General features: G+C 41.7%; 1 protein-coding gene across 1 annotated transcript in view; it reads left to right on the top strand.

The window, feature by feature from the left end:
- LOC124615518 (probable RNA-binding protein CG14230) overlaps positions 1–25,327 on the top strand; it is an 80,641-nt gene that overhangs the window by 12,311 nt on the left and 43,003 nt on the right. The window contains 2 exon segments of the mRNA XM_047143479.1: positions 7,437–7,660; positions 9,869–10,051. Of these exon segments, the coding sequence (XP_046999435.1) occupies positions 9,871–10,051 (181 nt within the window). The 5' untranslated portion in view covers positions 7,437–7,660; positions 9,869–9,870.

The following is a 25,327-nucleotide window of genomic DNA, read 5'->3' as shown; positions in this document are numbered from 1 at the left end:
GGGCTCCTACCTTTTACATTGCTTTCCAAAGTTGATCCCTTTTGATACTATCATAAGCTTGTTTGAAGTCAATGAACAGCTGGTGGACATTGGTGTTGTACTCATAACATTTTTCAAGGATCCATCTGATAGTGAAAATCTGGTCTGTAGTGGATCTGTTAGTTCTGAAACCACACTGGTAGTCTCCTAGATACTCTTCTACATATGTTCTTAACTGTCCAGCCATGATTTTTCCTAATATGTTATATACTAGACAGAATAGTGCAATTCCTCTATAATTCCCACAGTCAGCTTTGTCATGATTCTTATGTATAGGGCAGAGTATTGCAGTGCTCCATTGTTTCGGCATATTTTCTTTCCACCATATTTCCACTATAACCTGATGCAAAATCCTTACTAGTTTTTCTCCATCATATTTTATCATTTCTGCTGTAATATTGTCTTCTCCTGGAGCTTTATTGTTTTTAAGAGTCTTGATACTAACTTTACCTTCTTCCAGTGCAGGTTCTGCTACTGATCCCTGGTGCTCTTCATCTCTGTGTACTCCCTGCTCTACCTCTTTTGCCATACCAGCACCTACCCCACCTTCATTTTCCGATTCTGCATTCAGTAGTTCACTAAAATACTCTACCCATCTGTCTAAAGTCTGCTCTTTTCCTCCAATCAGATTTCCCTCCTTATTTTTACAGAAGACTGCTCTGGGTTGGAATCCTTTCCTTATGTATTTAATATAGAATTTCCTTGTTTATTGAGCAGTACTTCTCTCTTCTAACTCATCAGTCCACTGTTTTTGAGAGTCTCTCCTTTTCCTCCTACATTCCTTATCTGCTTCCCTTCTCTTCTCCTGGTACTCTTCTACAGTACCTCTAGTTCTCCTCTGCAGCATTCTTTTTGTTACCTCATTTCTTTCTTCTATGTTCCTCCTATAGTTTTCATCAAACCATCTCTGGGTTCTCGATTGCTTCTTCCTCTACAATATAGTTCCAGCTGTCTCATGTATTATTCCTATAACCGTTTCCCATCTTTCTTCAATATCCTCTCCTGGCTGGTCTTCGGCTTCATTAAGTCTATTTGTCAAGATAGTTTTATACTGTTGTACTATATTTTCATCATTTTTTAACTTGGTATCATCAAACCTTAGTGTGATAGCTTTCTTGATCTGTCTATAATTGGCTATCCTCTGTCTGTATTTGATTCTTACCAAATAATGATCTCTATCCCCATCTGCACCACGACAGCTATCCACCTCTTCTATATCTGAAGCAAGTTGTCTATCTATGAGTATGTGATCAATCTGATTTTCTGTGATCCCATCTGGGGAGCTCCATGTAACTTCCCTTATATCCTTCCTTTGCATTCATGTGCTTTTAATAATCATGTTATTGTTCATGGCAAAATCAATTAGTCTGATACTGTTATCATTAGAGACTTCACATAGACTCTCCTTACCAGCTATTTTTCCGTATGCAATTTCTTTTCCTACTTGAGCATTGTGAAGTGCCCCATGGCCACTTTAACATCATGCTTTGCCAGCCTTGCTATTTCTTGCTCCAGTTGCTCATAGAATACATCTTTTTCCACCGACTCTGCATCTTCTGTTGGTGTATATGTACATATGAAAGATATATTGAAGAAACGGGCTTTCATTTGTAATACGCAGAGTCTTTTGCTAACAGACTTAAAGTTCATTGTGGCAGCCTTTTGAGAATTATCAACCAGAAAACCTGTGCCGCCTTTGCTTCCGCAGCTGTAAAACAGTGTGTGTCCCAGATGTTACTATTCACATTATATTCCTTCATTTCCTTTTTCAGATTTTGTAGTCCTCCAGGCATGTTCAGTGTTCTCACATTCCAGCACCTATTCGTGTGCTGTTTCCATTGCCAAGGCCGTTTACCTGTTACATCCACCCGTCTTTCTTTGTCCTTTGGTTCTATAACAAGTTTTTTTCCAGGGTGAGGTTGTTAGACTCACGCGCAACCCCCATCTTGGAGGACCTCGATTTTTTTTAGGGTTCACTCCTCTAGGAGGGTTGGCTTCCCTACACCTATAGAGGCCCCCCACCCCCCCTCCACTCTATGTTGTGGGACACACTTCACCTGTCTTCTCTGTCGAGACCAATCCAGCGCTTGGGTGACTCTGCCAGTAGCTATGCTACTGCCGGCTCAGCTCTCGGCTTAATCGGAGCACGCAAACGCCCCTGCCCACCACTGAAGGTGCCTATGATAAGACAGCGTCCCCTGGTAGGGTCCCCACAAACATGAAAGAATTTAATTTCTGTCAACAAGTCATGACCCGCGGGCATACAGCAAATTACCTGTGAACTTCATTTTCCTAATCATAACTAACAAAAAAAAAAGCACAGATTTAAATCTCCAGACATAAATGCCTCACCACACTAATAATTCCAGATCCTGAAATGAATCTATTCCCATAACTGCAAACATCAAAATGACTTACCACAAACACTTGTAATATTATTTTTACAACAGAACTAAAGCAGTCCTGTGTATCATAAACGTCGTACACAAACAATTTAGAAACATAAATATGCCACACTAGAGAGCATCATCACATACTCTTAACATGCTTTCTGCAGATGCAACTATTTCAGATATGTTGCACCATGATGATGTCACTAAAAGTGAATGGGGTGGTACTGCAAACTTCAGTTGACCACCAAGATGGTAGTGGGTCAAGGATCAAACCTTGTGGGACTCCCATTGTAATTTATCCCCCAGCAGATGATTTTAACAGCTTAAGATAAATTTCCACATTCTGTTTGTTCAATAAGAAATAAACCAGGCATTTGCTGAACTATGTATTCCATAAAAACATAACTTTTCTTGTAGTGTGTTGTGACTGACATAGTCACAGACAATACCAAATGGTAATATTTGATCATTCGAAGCTTTTGTTATACACTCAGTAAATGTGTAAATAGCTGTCTCAGTAGAGTGACCCTTTTGAAATTCAAAGAGTAATTGGGTAAATATCTCATTACTACATATGTGGATGACAACCCTTGAGTTAGTTTCATGTTCCATGGATCATTTGTATCATTAATTATAATGATGTGGAACAAGTCATTTTACATTCATATTACACATTCCTATGAAAATGTAGCTACATGCTGATCATCTGCAAATAGTTTTTTATGTACTCATTGTTGTTTTTGTTTCCTCTTCATCCAGCATCAGGCTGGGTTGAAACATTTAAGATCCATTTTCCCATGTTTTTCCACTATTTTTCTTTTATGACTGTTTTGTTCTAGTGCAGATTCCATCACCATAAACTGGTCTTTATTGAAGCAGAACAGCTTGCTCTGGATCTCCCTCATGTCCTCGAACTTGGCTTCCATCATTCATTTTTATGTTTTCCATCTTACATTCTCTTTACAAGTACAAACTATTTAATCTGTTCTTCTCAGTTCTCTTATTCAGCTTTTCTACTGCAGTTTTGTCCCTAAAATCTTCATTTATGGCTGTCTCTATCTTTGTTTTTCCTAACATATTTCTTAAGAGTTTCGTTTCTTGGGGTTGGATTCTACTCTTCTTTCTTCTCACTGTTGTCCAGGTCTCCACTGCATAGGTCAACTGTACTGTAAAGTAAAATATGTCTTGAACATCACTTCCTTAACTTCATTGGTATCTTTCTTCCTCAGACTAAGCCCCTCATACACTGGTAAAATGCATTGTACTGTTATATCCTTTTGCCAATTTCTGCCACCACCCTCGGTCACCATTATCTCACTGCGTTGGTATTTGAAGTTCCCCACAATTTCAGTATCCTGTCCTTTAATATTACTCTGTCCTTACCATTCTCTGTCTACTCTGGTTCCACGCTGTACCTTTTAATCATTGCAGAATTATAAATTCTCGTATGAAATGGAAGCTTATTTTCCAATGTAACTTTGCTGTCTGTCAAACATTTTATATCATTGGGTAAGTGATCAGAAATTTTGGTGGCAGCATTGTACACCCATTTCTTTCCTTTTCTCTCTTTTTTTTTTGTTAATGTAAAGTAATGAATATAATTTTTTTCTTTTGGTTTCGTAATTATGTGCATCTTTCTTCCTTTTGAACTTGTTGGATTGTTCACAGGGGAAAAAATATACTGCGAAGCAGTAGTCAGAGTGCCTAACTCCTTAAACAGATGTCTACAAAGGGATCATAGATGAAAACCACATACTATTATTACAGCACATTTTTGAACAATGAACACTTACTTCCTTAAAGTTGAGTTACCCCAGAACATTATTCCGTGTGACATTTTTGAATGAAAATATGTAAAATGTGTCAGCTTACTGTTTGTCTCTCTCCAGGATTTGCAGTTCAGATGTGTCTGAAATAAGTTTTGGGAGTACCAAAATATGCTGTGTCCAGTTTAAATTCTTACCGGTGTGGACAACTAAAAATTTTGATGTTTCCACCCTAGTTGTTATTTCCTCACCATGTGTTACATCTGTCATTATTTTAGTACCTCTGGATGTACAGAACTGAAAATGTTGTCTTTTTGAAATTGAGATTGAGACCATTCACAGAAAACATTTTTTACCATTTCTTCTGCTGCTGTTTGTATGTTTGGATTGATTAAAATTCTGGTGCCATCCTTAAAGAGAACTAATTCTGCTTGTTGTACATTAGACAGAAGGTATTTACATTGAGATACAATAGGGAACCTAAGATTGAGGCTTACGCTTTATTTCTAGTCAGAAGAATGTCCCTTTCTTACATTGCTTGAATTATTAAGTCCAACTTTCTATATCCTTGTAGTTAGATATTACATGATCCGCTTGTTTGCTATACCATCAGTTCCATATACCTCAGTTTATCCAGGAGAATATTGTACTCCACACATTCAGATACTTTAGGTAGGCCACAGGAAGTATCAACTGGTGCTATTTTGCTATTTAGTTCTTGTAAAATTTGATGAGTGAATGTGTAAATGACATGCTCAGTTGAGCCAAACTGTGATTTACTGAGGATACTACTGTTCTCAGGTGGGATCTATTCTGGAATATATGACCTTCTCAAAACCTTTGGCTAATGTCAATAGAGAAATGGGTTGTTAGTTATCGACTTCTCTCTTATCACCCGCCCTTAGTGATGCATTACATATTTCAGAAACGACAGTGCTTATTGTATAGTACTCTGTTGGAATTCGCATTGAATGCAGATTAGTTTTTATTTTTGAGCAAATATATAATTTTCTTAATTTCAGAAGGAAGGTTCTTCTATGTTTAAGAAGTGATTATTAAACATATCTGCTACCTGTGACTGATCATTTATAGGCCTTCCATTTAAATTAATAGTGATGTTACCCTTTTCTATCTCTCATTTTACTACATTCCATGCAGTGTTATGTCTATTGTCAGAATTATTTATTTCCGACATAATGTGGATGTTCCTTTTTAAAATAACTTTTCTTAATAATTTTGAGCAGTTCATGTGTTGTGGAAGTACTGCAGGATCTTGACTTGTTCTTGCCAACAAATACAATCGCCTTTTCATTTCAAAAGATATTTTATTTCCTCTACTGATCCATGTGTTTTTAAGTATCTGTCTAATGTCTTTCATTAGTTTATGTGGAAAGCTACTTTGAAGTAATGATATGAATTTATCATAAAATAGATTAAATTTTGTCACCATTTGATTCATTAGAAGTTTCATCCAAGTTTATCTGTTGTAAACTATTCTTAAAAATGTTGTCCTGGAATCAAATTATTTTAACTCTTTTCCACTGGGGAGTGTCTGTAATGTATGGCACTATCTTATTTATCCTAAGTAACTGTACATTGTGATCAGAGAGAGCATTTTTTGCTGGGTATATAGTAATTTTCTTGTTTTGAGGTTTATCAATCAGTTAATTGATCAGTTATCAATTAGGCTCCTACTGTCCTTATCCACCTTTGTTGGACATGTAATTACTTATATCGAATTGTAGGATCCAAATAAGGTTTCCTGATCATTTTTCCTATAAGAATCCTATAGAAAATGTACACTCAAATCACCACAAACTGTTAACATCTTGCTGCTGTCTGATAGATAGCGTAGTAGGGAGTCTATGTTAGTAATAGACAGTTCAAAATTTTCCATTGGGGATCTATATACAGTTACTACAATTAAAAGTTAACCATTTTTCAGTATTCACAAGCACACACTCCTTTATGCTAATCACTACAAAATGTTTTTGAATTTGTGTTCTGTCTCAATGTAAGTAACAAATCTTCCTTTTCCTGTGTTAGTTCTACATGAGTAAGATGCTGGAGTGTAATCTTTTATATTTAATTTCTCTAACCAAATGGTTATATGGTGCTCAGATACATTATATTAGCTCCTCAAAAATCTTAGCAGATGATATGAGGAGTGACATTGGGTGGTATTTATTGACATGTGTGGAGTCAGCTTTTTTTTTTAAAGAGCACCATAACGGTGACATATTTTAATCTGTCTGGAAAAACACCTTGAATTAATGATTGATGGATTACATAAGTGACTAAGAACAATATGTATTATAGGACTACAACATTTTAGTGTCTCGCTGGAGATAGTATCCGTCCCATATCAACTTTAACTTTTTAGAGTCATGATGAGCTACTTTATTTCTAATGGAAACGAGAGAGTAATTTTTTTTTCCCCTAAATGTCCTCTGTATTGCTTCTTCACTGTACTGTATCAGTTTACCTTTTCAACAGTTTGAACCAATTTTCTCACCTATTTCTAAAATGTAATCAGTAAAAATATCTGCTACACATGAATGGTCTTTTACAATGCTCCCATTCTCCCCCCCCCCCCCCCCCCCCTCTCTCTTTTAACAATTTTCCAAGTTGTTTTTATTGTTTTCTCTGTCAGTTTTTGGCAAGATATGCGTATTCTTGGAAATTTTTCACTCCTTTTCTTCATATGTTACAGTACTTTAAATGCGAACTTTTTAGGTGAGGCTTTACCGTGACTGTTATTGACATTAAATGAAACAACAAGTTCACTGTTACCAGTCACCGTTTTATTTATTTCCACGGCGCGTTTCGAAGGTTTAAACCTCCATCATCGGGTGGATTAACATTAGTAAGTATTACATTTGTGTGTGTCTTGTGTTACGATTTTTGGACGAACTTGTGGCACTGCCTTCAGTGGTCACAGGTATACATGTGATGTGTTACGACAGCAAAAGGAACCTGTGACCACTGAAGGCAGTGCCACAAGTTCGTCCAAAAATCGTAACACAAGACACACACAAATGTAATACTTACTAATGTAAATCCACCCGATGATGGAGGTTTAAACCTTCGAAACGCGCCGTGGAAATAAATAAAACGGTGACTGGTAACAGTGAACTTGTTGTTTCATTTAATGTTACAGTACCCTTTGTAATATGTAAATATTTCCAAATCATTTGGTTTTCTGGCTGTTTTGTACAAGTCCTTTTTTTGTTTTCAGGACTCTACTACCTTTACTAGCCCAAGGACTTTTTAATGACTTCTCGTTATTACATTTATATTTTTAGGAAAACTACTTCAAAAATGGATACAAACTCTTTAAGAATGGCTCATTGTAAACTACACTCCAATCAACATTTTTAAAGCTTTTTTAAAGTCTTCAGTAGTTTTGTCAGTTAATGAGCCTGACAGTTTTATTAGTGTGTATTTGAACTGTACAAAGAGGTGAGTTACATGACTGCACATTGTGATCTGACAGTATGTTTATCACAGCATAAGCATGCATGCTTTTACTTCTGCTCATTGTATGAATACATTAACTACAAGGGTACTACTATCTCAAGCAACTTTGGTTAAGGAAAATTCATGACTGTTACCAAATTACAAGTGTGCTAAAAGATCACTCTTACTGTCAAATTCTTTCAAGAAATTTACATTAAAATCACCACAAATTAATAATCTCTTCCTTCTGTCTGTCACATAGCACAACAATCCATCAAAATTTTTCATATACCATTCCCAATTTCCCAGTGGGGACAATGTATACTTTAACAGTCACAAGTATTAAATTTCCCATTATTAACTCACAATCACATGCATCCATATCCTGAGCTATATAGAATTTATGTATTTCTACATTTTTGCATTTGTATTTATTTTTTATGAAAGTGAAGACTACTCCTTTGCTTCTATTGGACCTATGTGAATATGCTACTATTTTATAACAACATACATTAAGATTCGCTGTACTTGTGATTATGTAATGTGCAGATAGGCATATAACATGAACTTTGGTTTAGTGAATAAGATCTTGCAAATGAATTAACAACTCATTTACATTATATACTAATAAATTTTCAACATGCAGCTATATTTACAAACTAATTTGTGTTGTGAATGTAAAATGACTCGTACCACATCATTATGATTTCTTGTGCAAATGATCCCTGTAACTTATACCCCCTCCCTCAAATATTTTGACCAAGCAAGTTGATGTCATTTTTCAGTCTATTGTTATAAGATGAACTGGATCTCTCTGTGTGTTTGATTTCCTTTAATTTATCATTCTGAATTTGACCTAAAGCTTGTGTCTCACCTGACCCCAATAAGCTTTGTGTGCTGGTGACCCTTTTTATAACTTCTATTTGGTTTCTGTAAAGTTGCATGTAACATTTTGCCTTCATTCACCTTAGATCTCTCAGTGCTCTGCCAAATTCTTCTTGCAGTACTAAATTCTACATTTCATCTTCATCAACTACTTCGTTCATTTTCATAATATTGTCTTCAAGGTTCTTTCCTTTATGTAGCCCTTCTATATATTCCTTCAACCTTAGCTTTCCTTTCTCTGTTTAGTGCTTGCTTGTCATCTGCATTCTTCATGTTCATTCAGATGATTCTCTTTTCTCAAATTAGGCCTGTATATTTAATTTTCCTATCCATAGCACTTATTTTTCTCATAGTCGTGTGTGCCATTCATAGCTTTGCATTTCTCCACCAGCTATGTTTACTGTTCCATTTTGCATTTTTTAATAATCTCTCGTGATTTAATTCCTGTTTGCCTATCTCATTTGCTCCACTTTTATGTTTTCTTCTTGCATATTGTTTGTTAATCCAGAGTTCCTAATGGGCCTTGCCTGTTTGATGCGCTACTGTCTTTACTGTTTCAGCTCTCAACGTCACTCATTCATCTGTGATTGTATTTATTTCACATATTTCACTTGTTTATTATTTAATGGCCTGTTTAAAATTTCTAGACTACCTGTGGTTGTTTTGGTTGTTTCATCTTTTACAAGCCCCAATTCTTCAATTTTGTATCTTTCAGAAATTTCTTCAGCTGTAATCTACGGCTCATAACCAATAAATTGTGATCAGTGTCCACATCTGACCCTGGAAATGTTCTGCTGCATAAATTTTGGGTTCTGAATTTCTCTGACAAACATTCCAGTGTCTCCAGATCTATGATTTTTAATATGCTCTGTTCAAAATTGTACCAGGTGACTTCCGTATTCATTAGTTTATCATCTTCCATAATATACTAAAAGTCTGTTTTATATCATTTCACACATTTTTTTTCAGTCTCATCATCTTTATTTATGATATTGTGTTTAAACACAGAGAATTCATAGAAGTGTTCAACTACTGATTGTCTATTTGAATATTATAGGAAACAAAACAATGCATACAGGTAAAAATCAATAGGCTTTCCTTGGAGAATAAAGTAAATTTAGCATAACTGAAGAGTCTATTATAAAAGCAAAGAAATTAACCAACATTACCTTATGATGTTTTGAGAACTGTATATTTGTGCGATGACTGTTGATACTGTTAGTTCAACGTTGTATAGCAATATTTTATTTAATAGATTGCATTACTGTAATGTTTCCCTTTTTTGAGGGTTCATTTATAGTTCACTACATGGTTTTTTATTTGTAGAAATGAAGTTAAATGTACAACGAATATTTGTGGGTAACTTACCCACAGTGGTAACTGAAGATGATCTTTCGAAGAGGTTCTCCAAATATGGAAAAGTACAATCAACTGAAATTAAACGACGCTCTGATGACTCAGTGTTTGCTTATGTCAATTTAGAGGCTGACAGGAGTCATATAAATGAATGTGAGTATGTAAAATGTCTTTAGAAAGTACTGAAGTGTGCACTTTGTGTTCCCTGTGACTGCAGGTGCAAAAAAAAAGTGGGATTTTTTTATATATATGTTTTTAGCTTACCATTAAGCTTCATTAATATACTGTTCCATCTCCATTTTCATATATAATAGAGCTTCGGTTTTGTCTTATGCCATAAACAGAATCACAGTTAAAAGGACATGATACACAGTATCTTGCCAGGTTTCCCTATATGAAAATGTGCCATAGACTAGTTCTTTATTGACAAGATTAACTTAAATTTTTTTGGACCAAGTCCAGGTTGAAATATCAACAACGTTATGAAAAAGGTACAGTGCTCTCACCTAAAGATGACACGTTGAATTGCAGACAGGCACAACAAAACTACTGTTATTCAATGAGCTCTCATCTAAAGTATTCTTCAGAAACAAAATCCCACACATATTCACATAAGCAAATACACTTCACACACATATGGCTACTATCTGTGGCTGTTCCATCCAGAATGCAATGATGTTGATCCCAATTTCTGGTAGAAGGTATGACATAATCCCCAGTCTCGAATTAAATTTGTTTAGGCATTTTTTGAATCTGGGAAGGCTAAATGTTTGTGATGCCCTTGCTTCTAAGCAAGTGTTCTTAATGATTTTGATATATTAAATTGTTACATTGTTTATTTTGTAGACCCATGCGAAAAAGATCTTCCTGGCGGAACAAGTCAGGTAAAAATAACATAATATAAAATTACAGAAAAAGTCTGGCCAATACTTACCTTCAGATGGAGAAATTCCAATACTACTGATAAGATCTTGGTTTTTGTCTTTTTTTGTCAATACTTCTGGTAGAAACATTTAATAGCGAGAAAACAATTTCCTAGCTTTTAAAACTATTAGTTTCTTCTTCAGAGATTAAAGATGGATTTGTTTGTTGAAGGTTACACTGGAGGGGCGGGTCACTTAGGCCCCAGGGTGAGAGGAACCCACCTGTTGGGGGGATAAGGGAAACAAAGGTTTATGGGCAGACATCAGAAATAATCAAAGATAGTACAGTATGTGACCAAAAGTATCTGGACACTCCCAAAAACATACATTTTTCATATTAGGTGCATTGTGCTGCCACCTACTGCCAGGTACTCCATATCAGCGACCTCAGTAGTCATTAGACACCGTGAGATAGTAGAATGGGGTGCTCCACGGAGCTCACAGACTTTAAACGTGGTCCCCAAGAAACCTTCCAGGACCTGTTTGAATCTATGCCTGCGAGAGTGGAAGCTGTCATTAGGGCGAAGGATGGGCCAACACCATATTCCAGCACTAACGATGGGAGGGCACCACAAACGTGTAAGTCATTTTCAGCCAGGTGTCTGAATACTTTTGGTCACAAAGTGTATACTGGTTAGCACTGATTTAGTTCAGAGATGACATAAGGACAGGTTGGGACATAAATTTGGATGAGAGAGAGAGAGAGAGAGAGAGAGAGAGAGAGAGAGAGAGAGAGAGAGAGAGGAGGGATGTTTAGTGAATTAAAAAATTATGTATTTGTTTTTCATTTTGAAATGGTGGCCATTTTTGTTTCAGGATCCAAGCTTTTTTTGTATTTGCAAGCATGTGCAGTTTTTCAGTTATTGAGTAATGGGTTACTATAGACCTTTCAAATAAAAAGCAATATTTTCAGCTCACACTGGCCTACAAATTAAAACTGTTATATCCTAACTGAACCCTTAACGTATTTTTAATAGCTCAAAGGTATTGGTCGTACTCAATTTTTGAGCAATAGTTTTCCAAAGGAGGAGTAATTTCTCATCTGTAATATTTTTTATGCTATTGCACTATATAGTATAGTTATTTTCTACTGAATTTCAACTGTGAGAAGCTAACACTTGAGAAAATATGCTGTTTTAAAATGGATTCTTTGAATAATTTTTCCTTTAATATCTTTGCTAGGGGACCAGATACAAATCTGATAATTACCCACTTAATAGGCCCTTACGATAGCAAACTTTAGGGAAATTTCAACTTTAAGAATCAAATGGAAGTTATGGAAAAAAATTACAAATATCAGTCAAACATGCATTTTATAACATCTAGGCTAATGGAATAAATTATATCAGTTATATAATTTAAGCATATCTACAGTTACTTGTCTTTTTATATTGAAAGAGAGCCAGCTAATTGCATTATGTGGTCTCATCTTATTTGTTTTTGCTACATTGTGCACTGAGCATCTGAGAATTTTCTTCACTCGTGTTGGGTGTTCACCCAGTCACAGTTGTAAATTCCAGGAGTGATAACTTCTTCAATACATTTTTAACTGACATTCAACCTTGAACCTTCTCAACTTTTTTAAACGGGATCCTTGGTCGTAGCGTGTTGTAAAATGTTACATGCACATCTTGGTTTTGACAATCAGTGTTATCAACTTTGGGGGTCAACCACTGTTCATCATAGACACCAGCCACTATGTCTTTGTTTTGAAGTGTCAGTGGTACAAGTTTTTCACATTGATAAAATTCACTATCAGGGGATGTAGGTGTGAACCTACACTTGAACACGACTTGACTGGGGGATAAAACAGTGAAGAGATCGAGTGCCTTTAATCTTCCGACAGGTGTTGAATCTTTCCTCCAAGACATTGGTGTAGAGTTTTTGTATTTCTTCACATTTTACAAAAACATAAGTTTTGTGGCGGTGTTCGTAGCGACAAGCAATTCGCTGTAGAAACGGCTTACGAAGTCACCGCCACACTTTTAATAGCGGGCCGACCGGTCCCCTGGAACAGTGAACAGAAAGATGAAAGCCCAAACACTCAGATTAAATAAAAGTCGGTACTTATCTTTATTAACGAAGATACAGAAACAAGGTCGTGAACTCCGTGTCTACAGAAATCTGTCTAGTTCGAGTCGGAGCGGCTAGGTCAGCGTCGGCTGACGACAAACAACAACTCTGCTGCGATGAACACACAACTGACTATCAAGTACACAGTTCGGTGGCGAGTATACAACTGAGCGGCGAATACAGAACTGTCCTAGCGCTCGCGACTCCAGCGCTTAAGAAGCCAGAAGCCAGCGGTGGCGCACGCAGACTTGCGGCGATTTCCTGTATCGCTGGCGCTGCTTATGCGGACGGCGTCCGGACTTTGATGCTGCCAACCTTTTGGCAGCGGGCTCGGTTGGCATTACTGGCTAGGATATAACACTCCTCCCCCCCAAATCGCCGCACCGTCGTTGAATAATGACGTGGCGAGCGTCGACGGCGGGGGAGGGGTCTGGCCGCAGGCGTAGCAGAAGAGACCGAGGCGGAGACTGTTGTTGGTGGCAGTCCCCGGTCCGCACCCCAGCATTGGCCGCGCGGGGCCTCGGGAAACACCGACTGAAAACCGAGGTCAGGGTGCACGCCTGTGACCATGGGCGCAGCTTCTGGTACTGGACGCGACGGGGCGTCGGGACCCACGAAGAGAGGCAGCGTCTCCTGACGCTGCGTCGACGGCTGCTGAGTGGGCGCCGGATAAGGCGCTGCGGTGTCAGACTCCTTGGAGGTGCCCAAGGAAAGCGGCTGCAGGACAGGCTGCACAGCCACCGCTTGGGAAGGCGGCCCGGCTGAGGGGTCGACGTCCATCAGCTCCGAAGGCGGTGGTGACTGAAGAGGGACCGCAGGCGCCGGAGCGATCACCTGGGGCGCTCCCGGATGCAGCTGCGCGGGAGGCATCAACGGGACGGGCTGTCGGCGTGGTAGCGGCGACGGCTGCTGCTGCTGCCCTGGGGGCGGCAGCGAAGTCGGAAGGCGCGGCTGGAACCCGCCGCGGACCAAATCTGTGGACAAAGAACGAGCGGCAGAATCCGGGCTGCCAGCGCGGCGCAACTGGTTCTGATGCCTCCTGTGCACCCCAGTAGCACCTTGAACAGTATAAAAACCGCGGCCCTGGACACTTATCACGGTACCACGTTCCCAACGACGGCGACCGTGATAAACTCTGAAAAAAACGGCGTCGTTGCGCTGAAAACGCGTGCGATGCTCAGAAGCGGCGGGTCGATCCGGGGGGTGCAACAACCGTAGTAGGGTGCGATGACGACGGCCGTGGAGAAGCTCCGCAGGCGAAGGGCCGTCGCGTGGCGTGGTCCGGTACGACGACAGGAACGTGATGAGGGCCTGCTGACGAGAGTGCGCAGCACGAAGGCGGTCCATATGATCCTTGAATGTGCGTACAAAACGTTCCGCTGCACCATTCGATTGAGGGTGGAACGGCGGAGTAAGAACATGGCGAATGCCATTGGCAGAACAAAAACTTTCAAATTCAGCAGAGGTAAATTGTGGACCATTGTCAGACACTAAAACTTCTGGAAGACCCTTAATACAAAAAATTGAAGTCAACGTTTGTATAGTTTGTGCAGACGTTGTAGACTGCATGGGCACAACAAACGGAAAATTACTAAATGCATCTATCACGATGTGCCAACTAGAATTCCAATATGGACCAGCGAAATCAATATGTACTCGCTGCCAGGGACCGGCAGGGTGTGCCCACTCAAAATAGCGTTGAGGCGGAGCAGCTTGGTGTTCGGCACATGTCGAACAATCTGTAGACATCTGCGTAATCTGCTTATCAATGCCGATCCATGTACAATGACGGCGGGCAAGCTGCTTGGTGCGGACCACTCCCCAATGACCTTGATGCAACAAGTCGAGGACCTTGGATTGGAGCACTTGGGGAACCACTACACGAAGCTGGTCATTCTCGGTGCGTAACAGCAAAACTCCGTGCGAAACAGACAACAGATGACGTTGCGGATAATAGCGACGAACCACAGGATCCGATATGTCCTTTGCCTTGGACGGCCAACCACGTTGAACAAAACGTAATAGTAAACTCAGATGAGGATCTGTAGCTGTCTCACGTGCCACCTGACGATAATCAATCGGAAAATCCCAGAGGGATTGATGCTCATGGGCGTCAATCTGATGGCAAGAGTCGTCAGAGGAATCGAAGACATCATCCGCAGCAATCGGCAATCTAGAAAGCGCGTCAGCGTTTGCATGCTGAGCTGTAGGGCGATACAGTATCTCATACTGGTATTGTGATAACAAAATAGCCCAACGCTGTAGTCTCTGAGCTGTCCGCTGAGGAACTGGTTTAGACGGATGAAACAGTGACGTCAGGGGCTTGTGATCCGTTACTAAATAGAATGGTCTACCATAGAGGTAGTGATGGAATTTTGTGACACCGAACACAATAGCCAACGCTTCCTTGTCCAATTGGCTATAATTACACTGAGCTTTGTTTAGCAATTTAGATGCGAACGCAATAGGACGTTCGGTGTTACTGACTCGGTGAGACAACACAGCACCGAGGCCGAAAGAAGAGGCATCACAAGCTAACACCAGAGGCTTGTTAGGGTCGTAATGGACCAGACAACGATCATTCAATAAAGCCTCTTTAAGCTGCTGAAAGGCTGACTGGCAATCAGCTGACCACACAAACGGAACATTCTTACGGCGGAGACGATGCAACGGTGCAGAAATCTGTGATGCATTAGGTATAAACCTAATATAATACGTCAATTTCCCAAGAACTGCTTGCAATTCATGCAGATTGCGAGGGGTGGGCAAATCACGAATAGCTGCTAAATGTGACTGGGAGGGATGAATGCCTTGAGCATTAATAACATGTCCCAGATACTCCATCTCCGTAAGGAAAAATGAACATTTATCGATGTTGCAACGTAGGCCTGCCTGAGACAACACTTTAAACAAACACTCCAAATTACGGAAATGTTCAGCAGGCGTCCGACCGGACACAACAATATCGTCTAAATAGTTGCAACACGATGGCACATTAGCCAGAAGTTGTGACAAAAAACGCTGAAAAACAGCTTGAGCTGACGCACAACCAAAAGGCAAACGCAGAAAACGGAACAACCCCAATGACGTGTTTATGACAAAATACTGTTGTGATTGCTCGTCGAGGGGCAATTGCAAATATGCTTCACGGAGATCAATTTTGGAAAAGAAACGAGCTTCCCCTAACTTATCCATCAGCTCGTCCGGTCTAGGCAAAGGAAAAGAATCAATGACAGTCTGAGGATTAACTGTCGACTTAAAATCAGCACACAAACGTAACTTGCCAGACGGTTTCTTTATAATAACTAAGGGAGAAGCCCACTGGCTCGCTGAAACGGGTTGAATAACACCGTTGTTTTGCCAACGACGAAGTTCATCTTCTACAGGTGCCCGGAGGGCGTGAGGCACTGGACGAGCACGACAAAATCGAGGCTGAGCATTATCTTTTAACGTAATATGAGCGGCAAAGTTCGCAGCACAACCTAGTTCGTCTTTAAATATGTCACTGTATCGTTTACACAAATCGGTTATGCTGTCTTGAGGAACAACAACAGAATTAATTTGCAACACATTGTCTTGGATAGACAGGCCAAACAAGTCAAAACAGTCTAATCCGAAAATGTTTACACTGTCTGTAGCGCGGAGCACTGTGAATGAAACTGTTTTTGTATTGCCACGGAATGTGGCTGGCACGCTACATACACCTAACACAGGAATTTGTTCTCCACTATAAGTAGCCAAAGAATGTTTTGCCGCTGAAAGTTTAGGGCGGCCGATAGCCGCATACGTAGCACTATTTATGAGAGTCACAGACGCACCAGTGTCTAATTGAAAATTGAAGGTCTTATCCTGGATGCGTAGCTTCACAAATAGTTTATTACACTGTCTCTGGATCGGTGCAGTGGAGGCGGAAGACACAAAATCAGCGCGGTTAGCGCGTGTTCGCTGCTTACGACAACTCGTGGGTTGGGCGGGTGGAACAACAACTCCCGCTTCACTTGCAGTCTGTACATTACTTTTTACAGCGTTTGAATTACGCCTGGGTCGCATAGCAGAGGGCTGGGTGGGTGGCTTATTGCGAACAAGTTTATTACCCACACGAACCGTGGAAGAGTCTTTAAACGCGACCTTCTGGGCGGGCTGGCTTTGAAGAACATGAATATCCATGGGCTGGGCAGCACTAGAATTGTTCTTGCGTTTACGCAAACAAACAGTCTGGATGTGTCCTTTCCTTTGACAAAAGTGACAAACCGCATTTCTCAACGGGCAACGTTCACGAGGATGAGCAAGAACACACTTAGGGCAAGACTTAACTCTATCATTTTGCACACGCGGCTGACGAATGTGTTTAACATGACGCGGCCGGCTAGTGTTTACAGTCTGACTCTGCCGGTGGGGCCGCGGGCGTGACATAACTTGCTTAGCACAGGCAATTTGAGAAATACATGGCTGATCTAACTCACACTCAGCATAGTCAAAAGTGTCTTGGGCTTCAATGATGTTCATCAGTCTCTAATGACGGGTCAGGCAACTTTAAGATAGCAGCACGAATACGAGAATCTGCAATGTTTTGAGTAATAGCGTCTCGTAACATGACATCACTGTAGGAAGCTCCACACACACACAATTAAATCGGCGCTGACGGGTGAGGCCCCGTAAATCTGTTAACCACTGTTTATTAGATTGATGTGGCAGTTTCTTTAATCTGAAGAACTTGAATCTGGCTGCTGCCACATGAACTCGCAACTCGAAATACTCAGCAAGCTTGTTAACAACAACGTCATAGTCTAAAGCTTCTGGCTTGGATTCCGGGAACAACTTACAAAGTAGTCGATAGACTTCCACGCCTGCAGTGGAAATTAAATAAAGCTGCCGCTCAGTACCTGTGATTTTGTAGACTGTCATGTGTGCCTGCAACTGCGCGAAATATTCTCGCCATTCTTCTCGTGATGCATCAAAAGCACGGAACGGCGGTGCTGCCTGTGCTTGTTCCTTTTGTGTTGGAGGATTAGCCGCTTGTTTGGCGATCGCTTCCACCAGACTTTGTATTTGCTGACTCTGTAACAAGATCAACTGTTGTAATTCGGCAGACATAGTGAACACAAATTAAACCAGCCCCCAAACGTTTATCGCTATAATTAGTATAACCAGAAACAAGTTGAACCAGCCCTGCACACGAGTTCGGAAGTCCTCGTCGCCAGTTTTGTGGCGGTGTTCGTAGCGACAAGCAATTCGCTGTAGAAACGGCTTACGAAGTCACCGCCACACTTTTAATAGCGGGCCGACCGGTCCGCTGGAACAGTGAACAGAAAGATGAAAGCCCAAACACTCAGATTAAATAAAAGTCGGTACTTATGTTTATTAACGAAGGTACAGAAACAAGGTCGTGAACTCCGTGTCTACAGAAATCTGTCTAGTTCGAGTCGGAGCGGCTAGGTCAGCGTCGGCTGACGACAAACAACAACTCTGCTGCGATGAACACACAACTGACTATCAAGTACACAGTTCGGTGGCGAGTATACAACTGAGTGGCGAATACAGAACTGTCCTAGCGCTCGCGACTCCAGTGCTTAAGAAGCCAGAAGCCAGCGGTGGCGCGCGCAGACTTGCGGCGATTTCCTGTATCGCTGGCGCTGCTTATGCGGACGGCGTCCGGACTTTGATGCTGCCAACCTTTTGGCAGCGGGCTCGGTTGGCATTACTGGCTAGGATATAACAATAAGTAACACCTTTTACCTATTCTTTTCAAAATTTAAACATTTCTGAAGATGTCAAGATCTGGTTCTTGTAGATCTGCTGCAGGCTAGCATTTGTGTCAGCTCACTTTGTTGTACCTCCGACACTATCATAGTTATTCTTCCCATGGCTTGATGTGAAAAAGTACAATTTTACATCAATTCCAAAATCTTCTTTGTGAAAGGATATGTTAATATTTGTTTTGTTTTTATATTGGTGTTCAGCACCTTCAGAGAAATAGATTAGTCTGTATGGAAATGTGGTGGTGTTTTATGTAGTTTGTTAATTGCAGTTGAAAAGCATGCACTGCTGTAGTGTGTGTTCAAGGTGATCACTGATGACACAAAAACTATGACTCTTTAGTTTATCTTGATCTGTTAAACGAGTACAAATGGATGAAATGTGGCCTGTTTGTTTGCCCATTGGTGCCCTTACCAAGTGAGGTGATGCAATGGTTAGCACACTGGACACGCATTCAGGATGATGATGGTTCAAACCTGTGTCCTGCTATCCTGGTTTAGGTTTCCTGTGATTTCCCTAAATCACTTCAGGCAAATGCTGGAATGGTTCCTTTGAAAGGGCATGGCCGATTTCCTTCCCCATCCTTTCCTAATCTGAGCCTGTGCTTGATCTCTAATGACCTAAGTGTTGACGAGACATTAAACAGTAATCTCCTCCCTCCATTGGTCCCCAGTGATTCAACTTGAACAACAAAGGAATAGTTTCCAGAAAAGTCAGCAAGAACTAAGCATTCACCAGCTGCCAATGTTTGCATTTTGTCTTTCAAAAATTTACCTTGACATTTGACAATAAAATGATACATTTTCAGCTTATTGAGATTAGCTGCCAACACATCAGAAAACTCCTCTTGTGGATTTATGATTTTCAATATTTCCATTCTGTCTTGTGTCACGCATTGTTTGTATTCTATGTTATCAGGCATCAAATTATCTTCTTCCGATTCCTGAAACATGTCATGTAAAGCTTGTTTGCGTAGACAATCGTGACATTTTCCCATGTTTATACAATTGTAACTGTTAATATTGCATACCAGAGTGCCAGCAGGCCTAAGATTAGCCCCCTCTATCGTCAAATTTACATTGTGGTGATAAAAACAAATGCAAACGTTATGGATACCAGATGCTCCTGCAACAATGCACCATTTTGAACTCTACTTGCAACATTTCGACCTTTCAGTTTTAATGTCATCATTTGGTAGTTCATATAAATTACACAGTATTAATCATTTTTGCCTTTGAACCTTAATACCATTTTGTTTCAGAGGAACTCTCACTTTTTTACCAGGCATCAAATAGCTGTTATTGTCATCTTCATAAAACTTAATAACCTTTTTGAGCATGTTTTTGTCTATCAAATTACTCACATTCTTCATTTGTAATGCAGGTAAAATTTCCCATTTTGTTACTATATGCATTATTAATTTAACCAAACTGTTATAGCTTCAAGTTGAACAAATATATTTCAAGGACGACGCAATACGTGAAAGTCACAGATCAAGTAAACAGAGTACGATGTGTGTACACTTTAACAGTCAAATCATAACTGAGTCCAAGTCTAGCGGCTGCTGGCTGGTTGGCCGCATAGGTGGCGCTGCTGCTGCATGGCTGGCAGACAGCGCCGCATGTAGACGATGAGCGTAACTGTGCAGCGGCACTTTGAAAGATTGGCGAGTCACAACACTTTTCCCCCCTTTGAATTTTTGCACAGGTCTTGATGGAGGTGGCCTGTACATTGCTAACGTCCATAGGTGTTGTTTGACTGGCCGTAAAGTCTGGAGGAGGAGGATTCCCGTACGGACGGAAGTGTCCCCAATGATAACAGGTCGAGATGACAGGAGACATGGGGGTTGAATCTGCTGGGGCCCCATGCATCAATCTGCCCATTGCGGCAAGTCCGGTTGTTATAACAGGAGACATGGGCGATGTGTCGGCATCTGTAGGAGAAGGAGGCGAGTAGAGTTGCTCTGACAGATGATGGTCATCTGGTTCCTGGATGGGCACATCTCCTGGTGGCGCCAGTTCTTGTGCTGGCACCGATATGGTGAGAGGACTGCGTTGTGAGTAATGAGAGATTCCAGTATCCCAAGCGTCAGGTAGAGCCGAAGGGGGTGTAGCGGCATCCGGAACAGGCGTTGTCGGCACACGAGCCGAAGCTGGTCCAAATGACGCACTGCAACACCTGTGTCTGTCTGGATTTCATACAGGCGTCGGCCACGGTGTTGTAAGATGCGGCCAGGACTCCATTTTGGCCACCTGCCATATCCCTGTACCCATACAAGGTCATTGGCTGTGAACCGGCCAAGCGAAGGCACCTGTGGCCGTGAGGTGGAAGGCCGCAGAAGATGAAGTAGCGTGCAGGGCTGTTGCCCATGTAAGAGCTCAGCCGGACAGTAGTCATCCATGAGGGTGAAACCGTAAGAAGCCAGAAATTGGAGAAGTGCATCATCATCATCAGCAGCAGAAGAAGTCAGGAGTTTCCTCATCTGAGCCTTAATTGTGCGGACCAGTCGTTCAGCCTCACCGTTTGACTGTGGATGGAACGGAGGGGCCGTGACATGCAGGACACCGTGACGAGCACAAAAATGCGCAAAATCGGATGAGGCAAATTGCGGACCATTATCAGTTACAAGAGTAGAGGGAAGGCCTTCTAAAAAGAGAAAATGCGAGCTAGAGCATTGGTGGTTGCCGCGATGGTAGGCGACGAGCAACGGACAATGAAAGGAAAGTTAGAGTAGGCGTCAATGACGAGAAGCCAATAAGTACCTAAAAAAGGTCCCGCGAAGTCAGCATGAATATGCTCCCAGAGCTTCTCAGGCGAAGGCCACGGTGACAAAGTTGACTTCGGGGCGGCGGCCTGCGATGCACAAGGGCCGCAGGCAGCGACCATGTGTGTGATTTCAGAGTTGATGCCGGGCCAGTACACGTGACGGTGCACCAGAGATGTTGTGCGAGAGACACTCCAGTGCTCTTGGTGAAGGAGGCGCAAGACCGAGGCACGCAAAGACGCAGGTACCACAACACGTGGCAAAGCATTTTCAGTGGAAAGGAGGATAACACCATCCCTAGCCGTGAGGCGGTAACGCAAAGTGTAGTAGTTCTGCAACGGATTAGAAGTCTTAGTGGACGGACGATCTGGCCAACCCTTCTGAATACAGCCTAAAACCCGGGAGAGGGTTGGGTCAGAACCCGTAGCAGCCGCCAGCCGGTGCCCGGTGATGGGGAACCCGTCCACAACCTGCTGCTCGGCAGCATCCAGGTGGAAACACAAAAGTTCGTCCCCATCGAATGCCAGATCAGGACCCATGGGAAGGCGAGACAGTGCATCAGCATTCGCATGTTGAGCCGTTGGCCGGAAATGAATCTCAAAATTGAAACAAGACAAGTAAAGAGCCCAACGCTGGAGGCGGTGTGCAGCCTTGTCGGAAAGTGACATTGATGGATGAAACAAGGAAACAAGTGGTTTTTGATCCGTGACAAGATGAAACTTGGATCCATAGAGGAAAAACACCAAACTTATGAAGAGCAAAAATAATGGCCAAAGCTTCTTTTTTGATTTGAGAATACTTTTGTTGGGCATCCGTGAGCGTTTTGGAGGCATAAGCAATGGGTTGTTCAGAACCGTCAGAAAAACGGTGCGCAAGGACTGCACCGACCCCATATTGAGAGGCATCCGTGGCAAGAACAAGATGTTGGCCAGGTCAATAAGTAGCCAGGCACGGGGCCTGTTTCAGCATAGTCTTCAATTTCTGGAAAGCCGCATCGCATGACGCGGACCAGTGAAAAGACACGTTTTTATGCAACAGGCAATGCAACGGCTGAGCCACCAAAGCAGCAGATGGTAAAAACCTGTGATAGTATGCTATTTTCCCCAAGAAGGCCTGCAGTTCCTTAACAGATGTAGGGCGAGGAAGGGCATCGATCGCAGCGACAGTTTGCTGAAGCGGACGAATACCATCCCGAGAGACTTGACACCCCAAGTACGTGATAGATGCCTGAAAAAATTTTGATTTCTGAAGATTACACTTAAGACCGGCAGTCTGTAAGACATGAAAAAGTGTGCAGAGATTTTGAAGATGTTCTTCAGTGGTGGAGCCAGTGACAACAATGTCGTCCATGTAATTTATACACCCAGGGACAGTGAGCAATAATTGTTCCAAGAATCGCTGAGAGAGAGCAGGGGCGCTAGCAACCCCGAATGGCAATCGTTGGTATTGATAGAGGTCGAAAGGCGTTTTAAGGACCAGAAACTGCTGGGAAGCAGTGTCGAGAGGAAGTTGAAGATAAGCTTCTGACAGGTCAAGTTTAGAAAAATACTGGCCTCCAGCAAGTTTAGTGAACAGTTCTTCAGGCCGAGGCATAGGATAAGTGTCGATAAGGCATTGAGCATTTACAGTGGCTTTGAAATCGCTGCAGAGACGAATATCACCATTTGGCTTAGCAACGACAATGACAGGAGAGGACCACTCACTGGAAGTGACAGGAAGCAAGACCCCCGAAGCAGTGAGACGATCCAGCTCCATTTCACCCGATCACGAAGGGCCACAGGAATGGGCCGAGCCTGAAAAAACTTAGGCTGAGCACTGGGTTTGAGCATGATATGAGCTTCAAAGTCGTTTGCAAGGCCTAACCCAGGAGAAAAAAAGAGACGAAAATGTTGTCGACAAGGAATCCAATTGAGCATAAGGAATAGCATCAGAGACGATATTGACGGAGTCATCTATGGAGAACCCAAAAATGCGAATGGCATCGAAACCAAAAAGGTTCTCCCCATTTCTGTGGTCAACCACAAATATGGGAACAGTGCGAACGACAGATTTGTAAGATACCTCAGCATCAAATTGTCCCAAGAGAGAAATCGTCTGTTTATTGTAAGTCCATAATTGTCTAGTGACAGGTGACAGGATTGAAGAACCCAACTGAAGATACGTCTGAGAATTGATGATAGTGGCAGCAGAACCAGTATCCACCTGCGTGCGAACATCTCGACCAAGTATTTGGACAGTGAGGAATAACTTCCCTGAAAGGGAAGAAGTACAATTGACAGACAACACAGAATCAGTATCAGTGCCATGTTCATGAACATCATGTATGCAGTCGGATTTGCAAATGGATGACACCTGACCCTTTTTTTTGCATTTGAGACACACGGCCCAACGTCATGGACAGTCCTCTCATGAATGCTTCGTAAAACACCGCGGACATGAAGGAAGTTGCCGTGGGTTTTGCTGCAGTTTCTTAGAGGATTGTTTACGGTTAGGCCAAGGCTGCACTTGGGAGCGTACTGCGGCCACGTCGGACGGCAGGGACATGCCACACGCTGCTTCAACAGCGCACAGAGGTTGTATTTCCCAGACGGCACCCCATGCCTCTATTTGCGCTCCAGCAGTGCGAAATTTCAGAAGACTGAGCGATGGATAGGACTTCATCTAGAGTCGGATTTGCCAACTGAAGGACACATTGCCTAACTTATTTGTTGGGCGCCGACCGGATAACAACATCCCGTACCATGGAATCGGCATAGGATTCTTTGTGAACTTCAGTAACAAATTGACACTTTCGATTGAGGCCGTGAAGTTCGGCAGCCCAAGCGCTATAGGATTGATTCAGTTGTTTTTGACAACGATAAAAGGCAACACGAGAGGCTACCACATGCTTTTGAAAATTGACGGACAGAACTGAGCACATTTTAGCAAATGACAAAGACTCAGGATCTTTCAAAGGAGCCAATTGCGACAACTACTGATACATTTGAGGTGAAATCCATGAAAGGAACAGAGACTTACATGTTTGTTCGTCCGCGACATGAAATGCCAAGAAGTGCTGTCGAAGACATTTTTCGTAATCAGACCAGTCTTCCGCCATCTCATCGTAAGGAGGAAAAGGAGGTAGAGACGACGACGAAAGACGCCCCACATTTGATGCCACGACGAAATCGCGAATCACATTTGTGAGAAGCGTTTGCTGTTCTATGAGACCTTGCAAGAGTTGATCTAAAGAAGCCATGGAAACCTTTGGGTCAACGATGAAAAAGAAAAATTCACTACCTCGTCGCCAATTGTTATACCTTCAAGTTGAACAAATATATTTCAAGGACGACGCGATACATGAAAGTCGCAGATCAAGTAAACAGAGTAAGACGTGTGTACACTTTAGCAGTCAAATCATAACTGAGTCCAAGTCTAGCGGCCGCTGGCTGGCTGGCGGCCGCTTAGGTGGCGCTGCTGCTGCATGGCTGGCAGACAGCGCCACATGTTGAGGACGCGCGTAACTGCGCGGCAGCAGTTTGAAGGATCGGCGAGTCACAACACAAACATTCTGTCAGATTAAATTTATAACTAACATTTGCTCAACTCCAAGAATTTGGCAGGAAACTGAAAATCTTGATTTTTATCCTCTGTGTCTGAAACGTTATTCAGTTTTTAGCTGTTCTATCAAATCATCATATTCATGTGGTGAATTTTTAGAACTTTTATGTGGTTTAGTACAACTTTGTTTGTGAAATAAAACTTCAAATTATTTTTGACTGTTGTTGCCACTTCCTCAATTTTTGCATTCAAAGCGAAACATTGCTTTTCTTAATTTGCTTTTCTAACTTTACCAGTAGGTGATACACCTAGGATTTCACAAGTTATATTTACTTTCTTATAGTTTGTTATTAGTCAATTTTTTTCATTTGA

This window comes from Schistocerca americana, chromosome 5 (assembly GCF_021461395.2).
Source record: "Schistocerca americana isolate TAMUIC-IGC-003095 chromosome 5, iqSchAmer2.1, whole genome shotgun sequence".
In the NCBI taxonomy this organism is placed as follows: domain Eukaryota; kingdom Metazoa; phylum Arthropoda; class Insecta; order Orthoptera; family Acrididae; genus Schistocerca; species Schistocerca americana.
Note: the sequence above shows the minus strand (reverse complement) of the source record. Positions and strands in the feature narration are given on the sequence as shown.